This window comes from Aythya ferina (assembly GCF_964211825.1).
Source record: "Aythya ferina genome assembly, chromosome: 2".
Taxonomy (NCBI): Eukaryota; Metazoa; Chordata; class Aves; order Anseriformes; family Anatidae; genus Aythya; species Aythya ferina.
Window position 1 is genome coordinate 18,173,281 of NC_140297.1, and position 22,470 is coordinate 18,195,750.

The 22,470-nt window shown below is 40.3% G+C and overlaps 1 protein-coding gene across 2 annotated transcripts in view; it reads right to left on the reverse strand.

Moving 5' to 3' along the window:
- Window positions 1-22,470, reverse strand: part of GPR158 (G protein-coupled receptor 158) — a 194,536-nt gene that overhangs the window by 37,951 nt on the left and 134,115 nt on the right. For both annotated transcript variants that reach the window (XM_084511197.1, XM_084511196.1), the window contains exon 6: window positions 17,461-17,570. In XM_084511197.1, the coding sequence (XP_084367323.1) occupies window positions 17,461-17,570 (110 nt within the window). The remainder of the gene's footprint in view (window positions 1-17,460; window positions 17,571-22,470) is intronic.

Here is a 22,470-nt window from a genome sequence, read left to right on the forward strand (position 1 = left end):
CTTATCCCTGGGAAGATGATAGAAAAAAAGATCCTACTGGACACCATTTCCATACACACGAAGAAACAGAAGGTGATTGGGAGCAGTTTGCACAGCCTTAGGAAGATGAAATTGTGCCTGCTCAACCTGATAGCCTTCTGCAAGGAGATGGCTACCTTGCTGGACGAGGATAGAACAGCAGATGCTGTTTATCTTGATTCAAGAAGGCTTTCTGTAGCATCTTCATAGACAAGCTGATTAAATACAGGCTAAATAGTGAGTTCAACTGCCAAGCTGAAAGGGCTGTGATTAGTATCAAGAAGTCCAGGTAGAGGTCAGTTACTACTGGTGTACCCCAGGAGTCAATACCATGTCCAGCACTGTAACCTTTTCTTTAACAACCTGGACAATAGAGCAGAGAACACCATCAGCAAGTTTGTAGTTGACACAAAGCTGGGAAAAGTGGCCGAGAGACCAAATGGTTGTGCTGCCATTTAGGGGGGACAAAAACAGGCTGGACAAATGAGCAAACAGGAATCTCAAGCTTCAACAAAGAGAAATGCCAGGTCTTGCACCTGGGAAGGAATAACCCCAAGCAGCAGTACATTCTGACTAGCTGGAATGTCACTTTGCAGAAGAAGACATGGGGATATTGGCAGATGCCCAACTGACCATAAGCCAGCAGTGTGCCCTCAATGAAAAGAAGGCCAGCAGCCTCCTTTGGAAGAGTATGACTAGCAATTTGAGGGAGGTGGTCCTATCCCTCTACTCGGCACTGTTGTCACATCTAGAGTGCTGTGTCCAGCCATGAGCTCCCAGTACAGGAGAGACATGGACATACTGGATCTGAGTCCAACAAAGAGCTGGTAAGATGATTAAAGGACTTGAGCATATGGGACTGTTCATCCTGGCTCAGGGGGATCTTATCAAAGCGCATAAATGCCTGATGGGAGGGATTAGACAAGATGGAACTGGGCTCTTCTTAGTGGTGCCCTGTGACAGGACAAGGCAATGAGCACAAACTGAAATACAAACAGGACATCCATAGAATCATAGAATGGTCTGGGGAGGGATCTTAAAGACCATCTAGTTCCAACCCCCCCCTGCCATGGGCAGGGACACCTCCCACCAGACCAGGTTGCTCAAAGCCCCATCCAACCTGGCCTTGAACACTTCCAGGGATGGGGCATCCACAGCTTCTCTGGGCAGCGTATGACACTGTCTTTATAGTAATACAAATCTAAAATCTCATCTAAATCTACCCACTTTCAGTTTAAAGCTGTTACCCCTTGTCCTATCACTACAATCCCTGATAAAGAGTGCTGCTCCAGCTTTCTTGTAGCCCCCATAAATTCCATTTAGACACAATAAAAAGCTTACTTTCTGTGCATGTGGTCAAACACTAAGTTGCCAAGACAGTTGTGGAGTCTCCATCCTTGAAGTTATTCAAAACCTGACTGTACATGCCCCTGAGCAACCTGCTCTAGCTAAGCCTGTTCTGAGCAGGAGGGCTGGAGTAGAAGACCTCCAAAGGTCCTTGCCAACCTCAACTGTTCTGTGATTCTGTAAACTTTGTGTAGTTAATATATAGTTGCATAGATGGATGGAAGAAACAAAGCAGTCAGTAATATTTTCTTAGTAAGCTTTCTGCAACAAGCTTTTTATTCAGACCTTAAGATTTAGCATGCTTGAATATATTAGGATTAGAAGCTTTTTTGTGTAATTTGTTCTATGAACTTCAGAGCTTTGACTGAATATTCCACAAAGTATCATAAATTCTTATCTCTAGGGCCCCTTAAAGTACACCTTTTTAGTTTTATTTTCAAAATTTATTATTGGACAATACCGTCATCCATTCTAAAGAAGCAAAGCAAAACTCACACTCCCCTGCAAGGGTACTTATATATCAATGCAACATACAACTTCAATAAATATGAATAAGTAAGTAATGATACATCTTGTTTATTTGTCATTCAGAAATGAAATGTTCAAGTTCAAAAAGTGAACTTGAAAAAGTAAGAAACACTAACTCTCATCTTCTATGCTTCCTCTCAGAAGCACAGGAGGAAATATCATCAACTGACAAGCTGAATTCTGTAAAGGTTTGCCTCATGTTCACCATAAGATAATGAAAAAAGTGACAGAAGCATACTTGATCATAAACTAGTGAACGCCAACAGGTACAGAGAGATGACCTGGAGGCTGTTTCTCTTATTTTTGCAGCACAGCAGTCTATTCTTCCTGTTCATTAACTTAACCTGGCAGTTGACTTCTACAGCACAATGGAAATGAGCTGAAGGTAATAGTCAGGGTTTGGGTCAGAAACTGCTTGGAGACATTTGTCCTTGTATTGGTTTGCTTTTGATGAAAACATTTTCTCCTACAAATTCTCTCTGCTGTTGCTTTCACTGAGAAATGTGAGGCACTCAGCACCCCTGAGTAGTAGATCATTTATACATACGCTGAAATACAAATTTCAGAGTGCTGTTTAAAGCACTCAGTGTTGTGAATTTTTGCTAGCACACTTGTCATACTGAAGACAAACAAAGTTAAAACTCTCAGTGTATTTCACTCAATTTTTCTGATATTCAGATACCATGGAAATGAACTTCAATTAAACATTAAATCACTCAGCTTTTCACCGATCCATGCAAAACTGATCTGACAATAGCTGTTGTGGACACTAACACTGGGGCTGTATTGCAACTGCCTACGTGGAGTTCTCTGTATCTAAACATTGGCAAGTCAGTCTACCTTGTCCACAACGTGAAAACAAAGGCTTGGTATATCCGTGTCCTAACACAGTCATGACTTGTGTTACAGAATCACAGAATCACAGAATTTCTAGGTTGGAAGAGACCTCAAGATCATCGAGTCCAACCTCTGACCTAACGCTAGCAGTCCCCACTAAACCATATCCCTAAGCTCTACATCTAAACGTCTCTTAAAGACTTCCAGGGATGGTGACTCCACCACTTCCCTGGGAAGCCTGTTCCAATGTCTAACAACACTTTCGGTAAAGAAGTTCTTCCTAACATCCAACCTAAAACACCCCTGGCGCAACTTAATGTCACAGACCATTTAAATTATGGTCAAAGTCTTACTTGTCAAAGGTTCAAAGCCAAACTAGAATAATGTGTCTATTTTAAGATAATCTAAAATAAAATATTTTTCCTGTTCTGACAGAGTGTTGCAAAAAACAGAGGAGAGATAATATAAATAAATAATAAAAATTCAGGAAGAAAGAGGGAAGTTTTATTGCTATCAGACTGATGAAAAACATTTGAGATTCTCACCCAAAATCCAATGTAAAAGATCATCCTTGTAGACCCACGTAATCTAACCTCATACAGCAATGAAACCCTACTGACAACAAAATTAGTAGGAAACACAGTAAGTTGAAAACTCAGTCAAAACTGTGAAGATGAAGCAAGCAGAAAGAGTCCCAGCTCCACTCTGAGGTCACATACATATTAGAAAAGTGTGGATAATTGTGATTATTTTTAAGGAGAAGTTGTTTAAACAGAAATGCTCCAAACAGTGGGAAATCAAAGAGTGCTAAGAAATGCCATGGCTGTGGCTTTTCTGCACAACTAAATAATCCATCCCCAAAACCACCAAAAAAAAAAAAAAAAATAGGGGGGGGGGAGAAAAAAAGGGGGAAAATTAAAAAGATTTCTTTCCAACTAATAGTCAGATATTGACCCAATTTCAGACTTGGTGACAAGCATGGAATGAGAGCTAATCACAAAAGAAACAGATTTGGACTCTGGAATATAGAAAACAGCTTCAATGTTCTTCTTCATATACCATGAAGGAGATAAAAGAAATCAGCACAGTCTAACTGAAGAGACAAAAGGGAAGAGAAAATGTGTTTTTACTTAAAATAGTCTTGGGATGCATCATTTGGTTTCTGTATTCCTTCTGACAAGTCTTGTAAATGACATTGATGATTGTGACTTTGCGTGGTAATGCAGATGCATGATGACAGACCTGAGGCTTTCCAGGGCAGGGCAGGCTGCCAGTTCTTCCTACATCCGACTGTGCTTGAGCTGCATGCAGGCTGCAACAAGCTAGAAAACAGATAAGCTCAAAGGCTCCTTGCTTTCTGAGAAGATGGGTACAAAATCTGACTTCCTAATTTTGATTTTCAGTACCCTTTAGGTCACTCAGTTACGCTAATTGTGACCTTCCTATAATCATTATGGATGTTAGGAACCCACACAAAGAACACTTTTGGGATTTGGAATAAATAGTAGTATTTGGGTTTGCAGGATGATCTCTGTCAGTGGCTTTAATATAATCACTGTGCTTTCAGTGACAAGGTGTGGAAAACAACTACCAAGTTCACTGACTTGGTTTATAAGCTCTACCTTCTTTCTTATAAAAAAACTCACAGATGGAGTCTAAAAGGGCATGGGTTTGGTTGTTCCAAAGTTTATACAATTGCTGGGGTGCAGGTTTAACAGATACAAAGCATTTCAGCTCCTAAACAAGTCCTTTTATGAAAGTGCTTGTGGGAAAATGCAACTTACGAAGATCTAGCAGAAAGTGCCTGGAACTAGCATTTGTGCCACTTGCGCTGTGTGATGCTCGTTGGATTGTAACCTCTTAAGTAAAGCAGATTTGGGTTCTGTATGGTTTCTGTAGAACTTAGTAGCATGGTTTAGTGGTGGACTTCAACCTTTCGGTTAAAGGTTGAACTAGATGATCTCAAAGGCCTTTTCCAACCTGAGTGAATCTATGATTCTAAGTAGTTTAGCCATTCCATGGTTCCTGGAGTTGGAACTGGCAAACCCTTTGCACCCAGACAAATGGCAAATGCAGCCCGGAGCACTGAGGAACAAGCAGCAGGCAGGGACAGTAATAAGCCAGCTACAAAATTTTTACACTGAAATTTTAAAATATGGGACTTTTTTTCCTAACAGAGAAACACTGATATTTTAAACAGACACCCAAAAGGAGGAAGGAACAAGAGAGTTTATGATATCCATAATGAATAATTGGTCTTGTCATTTTAGGTGGACTAGCTGGTTAGTAGATCTGGTTGTGGCTGACACCTGATAGAAAAAAAAAACAACAGGGAATCACTGGGATCCCAGAATTAGCCCTTTGAAAAGCCACTAAGATTTGTTTATCAAATAAACCACCTAAACGGATCTTGAGATAGGTAGTGGTTCATCATGTATAAAATATAAAACACTATGAAAAAATTATGGGACAAAAAGGCATCTGGAGGTCACAGAGTACCTACGATCAACACCGCACTGTACCTAGTGGCGCTACACAAGATAGTGCCTTGTGTTTGAAAAAAGGCTCAAGTCTGCTAGCTCTGGGAGAGCAATCCCACCATGCCCACATTTTCAGTCCAAAACATAAGAGTGGTTTGTTAGCACAAAGAACATTAAACTAGGTAAGCGTAATTTTGGTACAGGAAAACTAAAGAACAGTTTTCTGAGGCTCTCCGTGTCTTTGATGAGAGCAAGGGTTCTGGGCAACAAATAAATGAGTATCAGAATGACAGGTAAGAGAAAGAGCAAGCCCAAGAGCAAAGTTCAAAGAGGACATAAACAGACAGTGGCTGTCACCACCATGTTTCCCACCCTGCAAATGAGAAAAGGATATTAAAAGAGACAGAATGGTGAACAAGGATTTTGTAGCTCGTCTCTTGCCCATGTCAGTGATCCTGATGTGAGTGCAAATCTCAATAAAGAATGTGAAAAACTGTAAGAGTTTGTTCATTCCCTGAGGAATCATCATAGAAAGCATACAAAATGAATGGAGCATGAGCCACTGTTTCCGAGGAGAAGGCTCTGACAAAGTTTTCTTACAAAATATTGAGTCACAGACAAAACTGAACATTACACAATGTATGTCCCTGCAAAAACCCCTGAATTTTAATACATTAAAATGTAAAATGGCCAATGTCTCTTTTTCATGGGTGTAATAGGTTTTTATTCATCAGAGGACAGTGTTGATACTCAGCAGAAGCCATCAATTGCTATTTCTAAAAAGAGTTTGACAGTCACCACCTACAAGGTTCTCAGAGCAATATCTAGGCAATTTTCTCAACTAGCAAAGTGTGATTTGCAAATTGAATAAAAACTTGGAAAAGATTTGGTCACTGCAGCCATATTCTCCAAAGCATTTGGAAAAGTGCAGGAAAACAAAGTCCAGAGCTGGATTATGTTAATTCGATTTAAAAGAAAAAAAAAAAAGTCTGTCCAGTCTAAGATAGAAGGCAGACTATTGATGAGGAAAGATCCTGCATAAAATAATTAAGGCCGTTACTAAGGGATGGATGGGACAGTGTAATTCCAGCCCTTTTATCAGTTTTAAGGCTCTCAGCACTATATGGAGTTGTGTTCAAAGCAAATAAGAGAATGATTTCTGAGGTACCAGAGAAATGTCTCAGAAGGAATATATGGTGGTCATTTAGGGACTGAAAGAAATCATAGGAGAGCTGAAAACCACACGGTTTAATAAAAGCTACTATGAAATACAAAGTTCAATACACAACTTCACAAAACAAATATGAACAGTGGCGTGGAAAAGAAGTTCTAAAAGCTTGTCACATACGCCAAGGCTGCAAAGATAAGTCAAGCAAAAGGACAGAAGATCTCTTGCAAAAAAGGGGAGACAGATTTCTTCACAATATCTGGGAAAAATAGCTGATACATTTTTAGCCTTATTTCAGTGAGACAATAGTACCAAAAAATTCCACACTTATACACATATCAGCTTGTTTTTTAATAGCCCTGGTGAAACAGTCGTGGTACCTTCAGGCACTGGCCCTTATCATAGATCATGAATTAATGTAGCTTGAACTGAAGGATGATTTAGGATATTTAATGCATTTTGCTTTATTCATAATTGAACAGTAGAAAATTATGTTAAAGTAATGTTGAAAAACACAAAAGAGAAAAGACCCTGGACCATGTAGAGCAACAAGGCAGGACCCATGCATCCCTGGCCGCCATCTGATGTTCTGTACAATAGAAAACTGAAAACAAGCACACCTGCACTGCTGAAAGTTGATGCCAAAGTCAGATGGGCCTAATGGATGTATAAAGTGATAGGCAAGGAGAAACAAAAAGCCTAGCAAGATCTGTAGCCACAAGTTAGCTGCCACTTCATAACAACTCTGCAAACAGACACTAGGAGGCAAAGGCTGCAAACAGCAGGGGCTTCACCACCAGCAGCCCTGCGCTCACATCAAGTTTTAACCTGCCTTAGGAATATCCAGGAAGAATATGTGGCATCTCCTTAAAATCTCAGTAAGGGAGAGGGGGATTTCTTGGCTCAAGAAGATCTCAGAAAAGTAACAGATGTTGCTGTTGCAGGGGCCAAGACCAGAATATGGCTCAACCAGAACGACTGCACTGCTGTTATCTTCCAGAGCACAGCAGCAATAATGGCTGGGAAGAGACCCAGGGCCCCCTGAGTAGCTCACCACTGCGAACTGATTTAATTCATACATAAAAAATAGGCATTCAAAACTTTACACTGATTATTAACTGCTACTATTTTTAGAGTTGGCTAGACATAGAGGCTGCAGCTTGAACCATATAGAGCTAATTGCAATTACGTACACAGGCTCACGTTGTGCACATAAAGGGGCAGAACTCAAATCAAGAAAATCCAAAACTCAGCTGACTCCATGTGTCAGTGGTTTTATGTGGCATTAAGCCATGTAAAACCTGCCGGTCCACTGGACTAATAATCTCCAATAGTAAGGGTTTTATTTTTTGATACAAACATTTTGTGGTAATTCTTAATTTAAAATATTACAGATTAACTCTGAAATCAATAGCTTGATACTTTCAGCTGAGTTAATAAATAATGAAGCTTGCTTCAGGACCTATTGTCTATGCATTCCTGAACATATAGAATCATAGAGTCATAGAATGGTTTGGGTTGGGAGGGACCTTACAGATCACCCAGTTCCAACCCCCCTGCCACAGGCAGGGACACCTCCCACCAGACCAGGTTTCCCAAAGCCCCATCCAGCCTGGCCTTGAGCACCTCCAGGGATGGGGCATCCACAGCTTCTCTGGGCAGCCAAGACAGAGCTGTCTTGACCTTCCCAGTTCAGATCATGGACTTCATTATTGCATCTAAAGTTCTTAGACAAACTTGCCTCTGTTTCAGAGAAGTGTGTATGAGGCTAACCCATACATGACGGCTCTGTGTTAACTCACCAACGTACAGACCAGCAGTACAGTGCTGACAAACTTTATCCTGTATGTGTTAAAGAGTGGTCACATTTCCCAAAGAGGTTAACTTACCATAGTTACATGATTTCCCATCCATCAGCTGAATAGCCGTTAATTTTATATACTTGCTTAATTATCCCCAGTTGCAAAGTAAAACTGGATCATTTAAGTCACTTCTATTCTTCCACCTTGGCAATTAGGTCATGCTAACAGATCATTCACAGTCAGCTGCCATGGCGTAACTCAATTGATCTAGTGATTACATCCACGAATGGCAACATGGTGTTTTTTTGTTACGAATGGTTTGTTACCGCTGGTCAGATGAAGACTTTTTTTCAAGCACATAATGGCAATTTTTAGTCTTCAAGATAATCCAGAAAAGAGCAGCTCATATCTAAGAATATTTAGTTCAGGCACCAGTTATCCCAGTACTAAACATCTAAACTGATCCATACTAATATGGATGCTATAATTTCTATTGCATATAGGTGGGGAAAAAAAAAAAAAAGAAAAAAAAAAAAAAAGGTCAAGTATGGGACTAAATCCTAAATTATATACTTTGTGTAAAATTATATAAATAATTATATATAATTATATATTTAAAATTATATCCATTGTGTAAAAAGATCATTGCATTTTTTTCTATATAAACTTAAGTAATTTGCAGTTGTACTTAACTAAACCATATCTTCCAAGACAGGATTAATTCTTGATTTGAAAGCAATATAGAAAAGTTCCCATGTTTCTTGTTACGTTTTTCAATGGCTAAGCACCTTTGCTGAGAAGAATCCGTGCCAGATTACTTATTCGAATTTCTCTGCCTTTGGCTTCCAGCTACCAGATCCTACTAAGCCTCTGCCCAACAGATTAAAGAGTCTTTCATGTCTGCTTTTTTTCTTCCTGCTTGTTTATACACCACACAAGAAGTCTTCTCTAGGTCTTTTTGCTTATCTAAACAACAGATTAGGTTTTACAGTATCAAACACTTTCAGTAGCCCTCAGATGCTTACTGAATTATATCCATCTACTGCGTACCTCCCTTAAAAAATGCATCTCAGGAAGAGGGCGTAAGGCAATTGTATTAATCTCAAAGATGCCACCTCCTACAGCAAAATGAATTCCCTGCTGATAACTTTTGAAACTGAATTTGGTTTCTTTAACTAGTCCGCAGCCATAATTTCTTTTGACTGCATTCAAGTGTATCTCTTTGACTAGGCTCAAGGTATCAAGCAATAAATACTGTTTTTCATTACTATCCCTTCTCAAACAAAATTTACCGTTTCACCAAGCTTTGAGTTATCCACAAATTTTATGAGTAATCATTTTGTGTTTGGTTCTTCATTGCTATTGAAAATGCTGAATAGTATCAGGCTTACTGCCTGATAAGACACGAGCCCACTAGAAGCACTCCCATGCAGTCATGATTTTTCACTGACAATCAACGTATGTGATCTGCAAATCCCTCCTTCTTCTTAGCTGTGACAAAGCCCTGTGTGTGGAGTGTGACTCATATACTTAACTCCCTCTTCACACTCCTCCACAAATATCCTGTAACTCACGTAATGCGGAATGATGCCTGGCTTCTCTGTCATGCCATAATCCCACCCAGCAGACAGCTGGGCAGCAGGTACCTTGTTTTATCAACCAATTCTGTCTTCCCCATGGAAAGAGAGATGAAAGAGAAAAAGAAAAGGAAGAAAGGGAAGAAAAAAGGGAGGGAGGGAGAGAGGAAGGGAGGGAGGGAGGGAGGGAGGGAGGGAGGGAGGGAGGGAGGGAGGAAGGAAGGAAGGAAGGAAGGAAGGAAGGAAGGAAGGAAGGAAGGAAGGAAGGAAGGAAGGAAGGAAGGAAGGAAGGAAGGAAGGAAGGAAGGAAGGAAGGAAGGAAGGAAGGAAGGAAGGAAGGAAGGCAGGCTGGCTACCTGGAATGAAAACGCAGCTATACTGCACAGCAGCACAAAGCTTTGCCACCTGATGGGGTCCTGTACTCAGCTGTGGTCTCAGAGATGCTGTGTTCCAGCTCCAGCTTTGAAGCCCTCCTGCCATCATGCAATCTGATGTGCAAAACCAGTCCTTTCTCCTACTCTCTGCCATAGGGCTGTTGCATGCCATCAAAACGAAAGAGATCTGAAGGGTCTTATGACACCTGTGGATCACTGCAGAGGGCCTTCCCAAACACTACTTTTTTTCCTAATCGTGATAGCAAGATAATTTAATATCAAAATGACATCTTTTTTATTCATCTTCTCTTGGTCTACTAAGATACAGCAGAATGTGCGTTACCTTAGGTGATTAAAAAAAGCAGCCCACGGAACTGTATAGCCATACAGCTGTATCTACATTTTTTATATAAATTAAATATTAATAGGAATATGGACAAATAATATTTTCAGGATTATAGTTGTCTAATAATCTTATGTATTTTAAATGTTGCTGATATTTGTGCTCAAAGATAATGTTTATTAGTCCCATTTCTGTGCTGTGCTCCGTCAAGATTAATTGTGTTCCAAGTGTGTTTATAACAGTTGTGCTACATTTTATTAGTTTATACATATAAAGTAGATATTTTAACCAGAAATATGAAACAACCATTACGCTGTCTAGTTAAGGCTAGTTATTGCTTGAAAAAGGCAGGGATACAAAACATCTAAATAGGATTTTAATAATGCAGATTTTATTGGGAAAAAGAGCCACAACAAAACAGAATATGGCTCTGTTATTTAATCTAGAAGAACTACCAAAACAAGAATTTCATCTTGAAAGTGCATCATACAGGAACGCTATACGGAATTACTTAACTCTTAAGCCCATTTTTTATTTATAACATAAAATAAATAGCAAACAGGCAGATTTGCAGGAGGCAGAAGAAATTAATTATACTCAGGAAGTGAATGAATTAGGTTAAAACATGGTAACAAGAAAACAGATTTTTCCACGACCAGTTTAATTAGTGAAACTTAGTTCCTTTTTTACTGTGTGTGCAGAGATTTTCTGCAGCAAGTCCAACTCCCTTTCTTCCTTGCCAAACGGTAGCACCCAGCCTTTCCCTCTGCCCCCAGCCCTCAAAGCCCCCATTTCTCTCTTATTTCCCCTAACAGCCAGGCAGCATGGGGGTGCTGACTGCTGGGGCACAGCAGCCAGAGGTATCTGCTGGTGGTGTGCCTTTCAGCCTCCTGCCCTGTGGGACCACTCAGAAGACCTGTTTTCTGTCCCAATAGCATTTTTCACAAAGCTTGGTAGGATTTCATGTGTATAACCTCTTATTCTCTGCTATCTTTGGCTGAATTTGGCTAATGGGTTTCAAAACAGAACTGAGAGATAAAAACAAATCCCTGTTCGTTTGGCATTGGATGCAGCAGTTGACAGGGTGCTGCTTTGGAAGTTCCCATCATATATACCAACAACCTCAAACAACCATTTTTTCTGCCATATACCCAAGACATCTTTCCATAGGACTAGAACTACCTCTTTTCTTATAAAAGAAATACCACTGACGTGAGCTACAAATAATGCAAGTGACATAGAAATCCACATACGTTTTCCATGCACTGCTTTACTTCTTTTTTAAAGAGAGGTAATGCATTTTTAAAGATAGGTAATGCATATGGCATCGAACTGCTACATGTGGGGGGAAAAAAACACTGGAAGAGGACACAGATGTATTGGTCTCACTGATTTACTTTTTCTTAATTAAATTAAAATCATAATAAAAATAAAAAAGTACCCAATTCCTCTCCTTTTCCCTCACATCTCCCTTTTAGCCAAAACTAGGTGCCTCCCTCTCATCCAAGTCATCACTACCAGGAAATGAAGCTCAGAGTGAGGTGATACTAATGCAGAAAGGCTCTTTTTTAATCCTTATAGATTCATCAGTGCTGCTGGCTCTGATATTCAAAGCAGCATTATGGAGCTCTTACATGAACACAAATTGAAGAGGAGAGACAGAAGAGGGATGTCTGTGAGAGGGCTGGAGAGGGATGGAGCTCCAGCAGCCCACAGCAAAAGCTGCACGGCTGTGAGTCCCTCTGCCAACCACTGGCAAATTTTGGAAGCTTCTTGAGTTAATTTTCCCTTTAGAAGAGAAACTGGCAGTACAAAATAAGTATCTTCTCAGTGCAGGATGTTTATTTTCAAAAGTCCAGCTGCCCTTTTCCCTGAAGCAGGAATGATAATAAGCAGTGCTCACACAACCCTGTTCAGCCAAAGCTTCAGACCAAGCGTCTCTCCCTTCTCCAGAAAAAAACATCTTCATGTCTTCATCTGCCTCTCTCCAGGGATCTGCACAGAAATGTGTGCCAGACGCTGCACTTACTGCTTCTTTTCAAGAGTGACTGATGGTGGCTTCATGTCTGACCACATACTCCTTCACTTCTGCTTAAGACAACGCAGACAGAGACCAGGCAAACTGCACATCAAACCTTCCATGAGGATGCATGGAAGATACAGAAAGATGGTGTCACTGAACTTCATTTGCCTTATTAGGAGGTAAAGTTAATGAGGAAACCGAGATTACTCCTCTGCTACATAACTGCACAAAATTAACAAGAGTTTTTACCTGTTTAATCCAAACCTGATTCCTGTAAAAAGACATCTCACTCAAGACAGGAGTACTCCAAAGTTTATGAGTCTTGGGTCAAATCTAGCCCAGGCTGCAGGCTGTCCACTATAGGGAGGATGAAGCAGTAAATCACTCATTTGCTGACGGTTCCACAAATCACTTGGAAAGAGAGGCAGACAAATCCTCCTTCCAGGGACTGGGGGAGATTTATAGCAAGTTTCAGCACAAAGAACCATGGAATACAACATAAACCCATCGTGTTCACAGTAAGTTTGTCTCAGGGTGGTTGGTCTTTAAAATGGAGTTCAGAGTGACAAGCCACTTGACTTTTTAGGCTGATGCTATGATTTAATGGGAATATAATAAATGGGGATAGCTGCCCCCAAGCATTTTATAATAAAATCACATGAATTGGATTCACAAAACAAACAGAGATGCACAAATAGAACAGAGATCAAACTTCTCAGCTGTTAACCTGTAGTCTTCCAATGAAGAAATATATAGAAATGGTCAGAATGGTTATGGAAAGCCCCTGAAGTGCAACCGGCTGTGTAGATTGATTAAACCATCCCTTTTCTTGCCTACAGGCTCCAACTGCCACAGCACCGTCTGTACCTTTCTGCCCCATATTCCCACCAGCCTCTTCTAGATGGGATCTGTATGTTCCTTCTCTCACCTAGCTACAAGAGGAGGTTTCGCTATGTCCTCCTCCCCTTCTTTCCTGTTCTCACAATCAACACACACCTCCTCCCAAGAGCTTCAAAAAAAGCAGCCTGACATCTTTCTTGGTTTCTCTGCTAGTATGAGTTTCCTCTCCTGTAAAATACTGAACCATGACACATGACATGCACTGCCCACCGCTCACACTCTTCCCTCTCCTTCCGTTATCACCTGCAAAGATCTGTAGGAAGGGCCACCGCTTGCTCAGATGCCTTAGAAGTGTCACACTGTACCAGACAGCAAGGCACAGCAATGTAATTGTAGCACAACTTTTAGACGAAGTGCAGAATTGCCTCACAGAGTCACATCTTCCTATCCCCTCACTAATGCCCCCATCCCAACTAATAAAAAAGCCACTCTGTGTTATTGTCTTGTTTTCTCTGCCTGGAACAACACCTTCTCCACACCTTCGTACTCTCCTCAGCTCCTCACTCTCCTCTTTTGCTCTTAGTAATATAAGAAAAGGAGGCTGCTGTGAACTGGAGATCCCATTCTTAGACTTGGAACTGATAGCCTAAAGGAAAGAGAGTCTCTAACTCATCACTCTCCTAAAATGTCTAAAAGCTGTCCTAGGTGTAAAGACAAACACATACATACACACACATATATATACATCTATTGCATGTATTTACCTATAGCTTTCTTCCATTCTTATGCTTTAATACAGAATTAAGGATTCTGTATTAATCCTGAACCCAAATTGGCAGAAGCTCACAAAATTTTAAAAATAAGAAGATAACCTGTTTATAAAATATAGGGTTTGAAAAAGGATACAAAGTGTCTTCAGTCAGAGTAATATACTGAAAGATACAAAATCAGCAGCTCTTTTAAGCCTAAAAAGTTAAATTTGAAACATCAATATTTCTTGAGGATTACTTTGAGGAATTCATTACTGAGGAAAGTACTGAGTCTTCTGTTCATTGCTCTACAGTTAGATTTCTTAAATTAACCTAATTTGCTTACCCCCACCCTCCCACCCCCATAAACATCATCTCATTATTTTAAAAATGCACAATGAATAAGAAAGAGGCAATTTAAGATGAGGCACTTTAGAAATTGACTGTGATGGGTGTTCAAAGAATGAATCAGTACATGAGTTCCCTGTTCTTTTGCTCTTCCTTAAGTATCTGATCTTGGCTACTTTGCTGATTTTTTCCTGTTTTCTGACCCTAATAAAACCTCAAAGTCCTCCTTGGGAAGTGGGGAGCCAAGGGAAAAGAAAGCTACAAAGCAAGAGTTTCCAGTGCCTCCTACCTAGCTCTGGATAACTAACCTTCATGCTCCAGTGCTATTCAAAGCACCTCATTTGTTGAGAAATACAGCTTTAGACTTTCTAGTTATCATTAATAGCTGCTTATACGCAACACTGGTATTTCCATTAAACTTAGAAAAATCACCAGTTCCTTGCTAGCATCCAATTATTCCCCCAGGCAAGACACAGGCTATCTGCAGGAGGGAATCAGTGCTTGTCATGAGTATTTGTGGTGTCTATAACAAGCAATTCTTCAGCCCTGTGGTGACTGCAGATTAAATTAGATGTGCCAAAAATTTCTACTAAATTTCTACTAGCATCATATTGTTCTTAATTAGCATAATTGTTGCGAATATATACAATAAAACTTATCTAACTTGAGTCAGTCTTTTGCAAGGCACACTCCCTGAGTGATATATTTAGTACTAAAGTAAAGTATCGTGAATGTAAAGAATGAAAAGGAAATAAAGAAGAAAGGAAAAGAATGATCATGAAACCTTAGTGGAAAACAAAGATTCCTAGAGAAAGTAATTCTAGATTAGTACATGAAATATTTATTTTATTTTCATGTATACATGAAATATTTATTTTCTTTTCATGTTTCATATAGAAATGTAGAATCAATCAGATTGGAAATGGTCCCATGAGGTCATTCAGTGCTAAAAGCAAGGTTAACACTGAATTCAAACCAGTGCTTTTTACTCAGTGCTTTATCAAACTGGGCCTTAAAATCCCCAAGTATGGATGTTCACAGCCTCACTGGCAACTAATTCTGCTGCTTAATTACCCTCATGGTGAAAATGTTTTCCTTGGATAAAGTTGAACCTGAGGATAATACTGTATAAAGTTGAAAGCTCCCATTTCAATTTCTCAATGTCTTTTGTTGTCCCAACATACGTCACTGTAAAGAGCATGGCTCCGTTTTCTCAGTAAAATCCTTGTAGCTGTTAGCTAGCTACTGTTATGTCCCTCCTAAGTCATCTCTTCTCCAGGCTGAACATTCCCTGTTCCTTCAGCCTCTCCTTGCACAGCAAGCGCACCAAGTCCTGACCATGATGGTCCTTCACTGAACTCACTCACTCAAGTTCACTGATGCCTTGGGTGATACCAAAATTGGACCCAGAATTGTGGATATGGCCAAGGGGAATAATCACTTCCCTCAATCTACTGATTGGGCTCCCTCGATACAGCCTAGTCTGCTGTTACCCTTCATTGTACGGCACTGATCAAGGATGAGGATGTAGTTCATTCTTGGTTTCTTATTCAGTCGTTGTCCCATTTACTGAGCCTGTCAGCACATGTGCCAAGAAACACCAAAGAATGAACAAATCACAAGTGCAAAATTTTCTGCTGAATTTTCCAGCCTTTTCTCGCTTTATATAAGCAGAAGATCAACTACCCTGTTAGGACACTGCTTCCACACACTATGTAAAATAATAGAAACAACCTGCTAGGTTAGCAGAACTGCAGTTATGATAGGAGTCTCCCATGGTCTTAAGACTGTTTCTGTCTGTATGTGAGCTATAGATAATGAATCATCCAAGCAAATCACCAGTTCTGTCCTATCTTTTCTATAGTGTTCTAGTTATTCTTTTTTGCATCAGAAATTGTTCATCCTGGAAAATACCGTGAGTGTGTGGGATTTTCTGGATGAATTTCAATGAGAAGACGTGGCCAGACATAGTGTTATATAGTCATGGTTTACCAGCCAAAGTGTACACTTGTAACCAGGAACACAAATGCAAGAAGTCCAACAGGATAGCAGGGGTTTCCACCTAAAATGTGACAAGTCAGTTGTGCACCATGAGCAAGATATTCTTAGTCCTCTTTCAGTTATGAGCATAATATTGAACCTTACTTATCTAACATGCCAACACTGTTATGAAACTACGATAAAAAGATGAGCAAGCTTACTTCATCCAAGGTGTTTAAGTACCAATAGATGCATATTGTACTTCTCTTTACTTCTACAAAAATACTTAAGGAATGTATCAGTAGTTTTTCTCCATGGAAAATTAAAGAGGGAAAAGCATTAGGATTTTATCCAGCAAAGGCTTCACTTTTTAAACGGACTGCAGAAATGGGGTTTTAAGCTGGAACTCCGAATCTTAATGCCTGAATCGCATTTGAATGCATTGCCAACCCATTGGAACCTCCCCCAGTGTAACCCAGAATTTCCCACACATTTTTTCTGGCAGGCACCAATGTTCGTGAGTGTGCAGCCTGTCAGCTGTGATTGCCTGAAGAAAGCAGCCCTTGACTTATGAGCCGTAAGAAATCAGAGTATGTATATTCACCATAACGTATTCTATTTCACCCACCAACACTGTATTTAAACACTTAGAAACACAGAGTATCTCTATGAACACTTTAAATGGAAAGCTTAGACGTTTTACTTCATCCTATGTTCAAGGAGAATATATTCACCTTCTTTGAAAGGTGGCTCTTGCACAATTTTACAGTTGATGTACATATTCTTCATCAAATCCTGCAGCTCCAGCTCTACACCTCTCACACTCAGCCCCATTGAGCAGCCATCGTTATCTCTGTCTGCATTCACAGCTCTCTACTGGGATTAGGAGCATGCAATTGCAGCAGGAATAGTGTGGAGAAATACACAGTGGCTCAAAAATCAGAAACGGCACTTGTTTATGGTAATATTTGCAGCTCTTCAATCTAAGTACCCACACAGATTGCACATACTCCCACAGAGATGGAAATTAATAACATGTGAAATACCTGTGTAGCTTGAGCGTCACAGTTCCATAAACAGTGGCAAAGCCCAGAAGACGAACCCATCTTAGGAGAACACAGCGAAATACACTTGGCTCAAAATACAAAATGACAACCTATAGAACAGAAAGATAGAGAGAGCTTCAGTACCTCTTTAACGCGAAACTAGATCTTCAATCAAATGCAGAATAGTTGCAAAACAGGACAGCAGACATATTTCAGTTCGTCCTGCTGTATATTTAGATTTTCTAGTAAAGTGACAAGATGATCAGATCAACCAGCTGGCACAGTTCTAGGCACCAGCTCCTTTTGAAGGGAGCTGGCAAAAGCCCTGTGACAGACTGTGAAGTGACAACACTTTTAAATGCAATTCCTCTGACTTTTCTTAACTGAGTGAAAACATGTACCCGGAGAAGATAAGAGAACAGACAAGGACGTTTTCCTTGAGCTATTCCAGTAATAGGCAGCTGGCCTAATTCTGGTTTGATGGACTGTATTTACTAGGTTACACTTCAAAGTTCCTCCTTCTAATAAACCGAGCAAAAAGTGAGCTGCTCTTTTTTTCTCTCTCAACCACTTTCTGTCAAAAACGACTGCACTAGCCTCTCCCTGTCTGAAACCCCAATATCTCAATGTCATATTTGTCTTTTTCCTCTTCTTCCCCATATGTTTTCACTGAGCCATACCAAATCTGTCTATACATCAACACTTTCTGAACAGGAATAACATTTTTGTTCACTTATAGATTTCTCCAACTGCAGCAACAGGAAGGTCCTACTGACTGAGTTCTGTTTCACTTCCCTCTGCTTCCCAATGGATGCTCCTCAGTACTCCAGCCACACCTTCTTTCTTCCAAATGCATTGCTGTTTTCTTCTTAAGTATTTCACTAATTTCTGTTTTGTTTTTGTGTGTTTTGTTTGTTTGTTTGGTTGGTTCCCATCTCACTATCAAGGCAGTAATGTATAACCCAGGCTGTGGCCTATCTGTCTAGGATTCCTCCCAGACAACCCATTGAAATTCTCCTTTCAGTGCTGCCCTGGCCATCTTCCAGCTAGATTATCTTCCATCTTTCAGCTGTGCTTGTAACTTACACTTATGCACACATGATGCTGCCTGTTCTCCATTCTCCACCCTCCCCCCCCCAGCTCATTTTAATGTTACAAGAAAAGCTTTCAATTTAATAACCCAAGAGATGGGTAAAAAGATCTGTCACACTCTTAGGCTGAATTCTCAGCCTTGGTGCTGAGCATCACATGTATGCAAACTGTAGCATCTGGATGTGACCTAGACTGCTCTAGAACTGCTTGTAAACATGAAGAAGGCAACACTGGAGACAGGAAGGCCTTTCTCTGCATCTACCATGTACCACACATGAGGCCAACACTCAATAAACAGGAACATAACACCAATTCTGCAGGCGTCCTATGCCATCATTATCAAGTAAAATGCCACCCTGATCTAAAGCAGGGCTGCTCGGATGGAGGACTCGGACACAGTGTGAACCAGGAGTACATTTCTGCTGCCTTTAACAGATGTCGCTTGTAGGGATGATCCCATATTCCTTCCCACTCTCTTGGCATCACCAGGAGCCCACTGTCCCAGGGATTTTTTGCCTTTCCCCACCTGCAGACCCTGCTTGGTCCAGCAAAGCTAGAAACGATGCATCCCACCTGCCTGACCAGAACCTGTAGAACACCACCAGGGACTGTAGTACAAATTAATTGCATAATCCTGATCTAGAGAAAGAAAGCGCTGAAACATTTTCGGCCATCTGCCACAGCCTCATTTAGAGTCACTACATTCTGGCAGTAGAGGTAGTATTGTGACTACCGGCTGCCACATGATATTATTTGCCTAAGTAAATGCTTTTCTATGTGGGGATTCAAGCCCAGGATATTGGCCAAAAGCCCAGGACTAGGTCCTCTGGGTGACACAGACATAGTTAGGAAAGCGGGGGCAAAAATGGCAGATGTGAGCTGAGACAGAGCGAGCTAGGGGAAGCTGCTGTGCTTCACTGCAGTGTTTGTTTGTTGGATGGATGGTGAGTTTTTGCAGCAGAATCAAGCTATTTCTTTAAAAATAAAAAATAAAAAAATTGCTTGTTGAATCAAACCGGGTTGGAAAATTTCATCTGCTTTTTTTCACTGCTGTAGGACTGAACATGTTTCAAGGTAGGCATTTTCTGGGAATCTGATGAATTCTGCATGCAGCAAAAGGCCCGCCTCTTGGAAGATCAGATGGAAAAACAAATTACATCCACGCACCCATGGACACGCTTGTGTAAATAGAGCATCCAGCAAGAAGTTGCTCAGAAAGACTTGAATTTTAGTAATGACCTCTTCTCCTAATATAACCAGAGCCAAGTCTGAAGCATTAACCTGCCTCCTGAGGTTTGCAAAGGGGGTAGAAACCATCCTGTTTCATCTTTGATTCTTCCAAACTAGAAAAACAATGCCAAAAAAAGACAGACATGCAGGGACTCTGAACATTTCAAAGTGGATCTGAAAGCAGAAATTTTCAGATGATTGAAATGGGAAGGTCTGAAAACTTTCCAGGCACACAATTTTCTGAACAAGGGCAACAGCTCTCTCTGCCATGAAAACTGACACAGCAATTTTAGCTGCAGTTGCTTGTTGAAATATTAACTGCTTGTGTCTAGAAAACCTCATTGATTTGCGCTGAACCATTTGTATGAGCAGCTGAGGCATTTGGCTAGCTATCAACCAAGAAAGAAGCACTTCAAATGCATCACGGTGGGAGCTGGCATGTGGCAGCCAGCTAGGAAGGCTGCAGAGGCAGGATTCTGTTGGTGAAAACTGTTCTCATTTCCCAATTTCAATGTAGATGTATTTGAAGTACTCCTTTGTCCAGTGGTCAAACACGTTGTGGAAGTTGACAAAGATTCAGCTCAAGCTCGACTCCCTTTTGGGTCTTTTGAAACTCTCTTCCTATGTTTATATGATGGACAACAGTCACAGTGCTCTCCCAAGCTGCCAACATCCATTTCTACCTACTCTTCTGTAAGCTACACGTGGTCTGGTATGAACCAAGGCTTTGAACAGCAAGAATTATTGCACTTAATGTTTTTGCTTGCTTAGGCTTTCCAGAAAGTTATTCTAAGAAAATGTCAGCCCCATTTCCATCAGGGCTAATTGGGATGTTCAGCTGACTACTGTCTCTAAGCTTTTGTCAGCATTAAGTCTCTTACAATCACAGTAAATTTTGGTGGCACAATATTAAATTGGATAATCTTTAAAGGATCAGAGCCAAGGGGCTACAACAGCACTGTCCTGAATGCTCAGTACACCAAAAGCCATGCTCAAGCTTTTGATTCAAGTGGGATCACATTCTTTTAAAGAATGTATGTCTGGTGAAATGTCTGGCTGCTGTAATCCATCCATTGCTCCTTCTTGCTAAAGCAAACAAACAAAAAAAAGAAACATAACACAGGGAAGCCTTGGTTCATTTCATTACAGCCTTTTCTACCTTCTGATTACCAAAACACCCATTCCCTTGTGTTCTTCCCAGAGACATGCCTTCCTTACCATGACAAACAATATGCAGCAATGGCCTGCTTAGCTCCAATGAGAGGTATAGGATAAGCATAGGATTCAACCACTTGCCCAGGCTGCTGTCAACAGCAGAGGGAATCCCTTTGCAGTTCTAAAAAACTACTCTGCCCACCAAAAATCTAACAGTAATTCATTTCACTTTTTGCTTTTATAATGCATCACACCATGCTGGCAGCAAAAATCTCACCAAAAGTGCTGAGATTTTGCTGATGGATGCCACAAAACCTATTTAAGATCCATAAGGAAATGTGATATTCTTTGTTTCATCAGCTCCTGAAATCTATTTAAATACTAGACACCAGTTTCTGTTCATTAAAGAACAAGGACTTGAGGAAAAAATGTTCAGAAACCAGAAGAGAAATCAGACAGTGCTTGTTCATATACTAGATACTGCAGCTGTGCATGAGACTTCATAAAGTCATGTGGCTCACGTTTGCTGTTTGGACAAATGGATTCAGGTTTTTGCTTTTAACCTCAACATGTTTTGAGCTTTTATTACCCTTGCCAAAACATCATCATACTACTAACGTCGTCAGTAGTCATACTACCACTTCTGAAGTCAGAGATGAAAAGACTTTCTAAGGTCACCAGGCAAGAGTCGAGAGCACTTAGAGATGGAGAGATAGAGACATGGAAGAGAGCCTTAGCTTGCTGACACAGCACTCAGCCAGCCCAATCATTCAGCTGGCATGATGAACAGATACATGCACTGTCTAAAAACAATGCCTAAAGTCAATACAGGATCCTTACCCACTGCGGTAACTTTTTGTTATCAGGACAGATAGGAAATAGCAGTGCAAAGAGAACCTACACTGAACAATTTAATCTTCAAAAGCATACTAGATGTGGTCCTTATGAAAAAGGAACAAATACATGAGTTTATAGCTTCAGTGTCATTGTTTCTTGAAAGAAAAACAGCATTTAGAAAGATTTGCTAAAACAAAAGAAAAAAAAAATGAAGAAAAAAAACCCCACCTTATAAGACCTCTGCAATGGTAACAGTGAGCAATATTTCTTTTGTTTTTTGTTTTTTGGTTTTTTTTTTTTCAGATTACCATTACTGTGCACATTGTGAGAAGACTAACTTTGCTTTCACCTGGGGTACCAGATCCAGGTTAAAATATTTTAATACTGTACAGCTCCACAAGGAACACTGACTGGGAATCAGGCATAGATTTTCTGCCAAAATTATAGGTGACTAGCAAATCAAAATGCAAAAGTCCCCTAGATAACCCATGGATAAACCTGGTACCCTTGAGAGCCTTGAAGAAATTCAGAACTTCAGTTTCTTGGACAGAATCTTGACCTAAAGGCTTCAGATACACATCTCCACTGACTAGAAAGGTACTTCAGCATTTATTTTAGAAAAGTTGCTTCATTATATGTCAATTAAAAGCCTATACTAGAAGGACTGAGATTATTGTAGATAAATTGCATTTTACT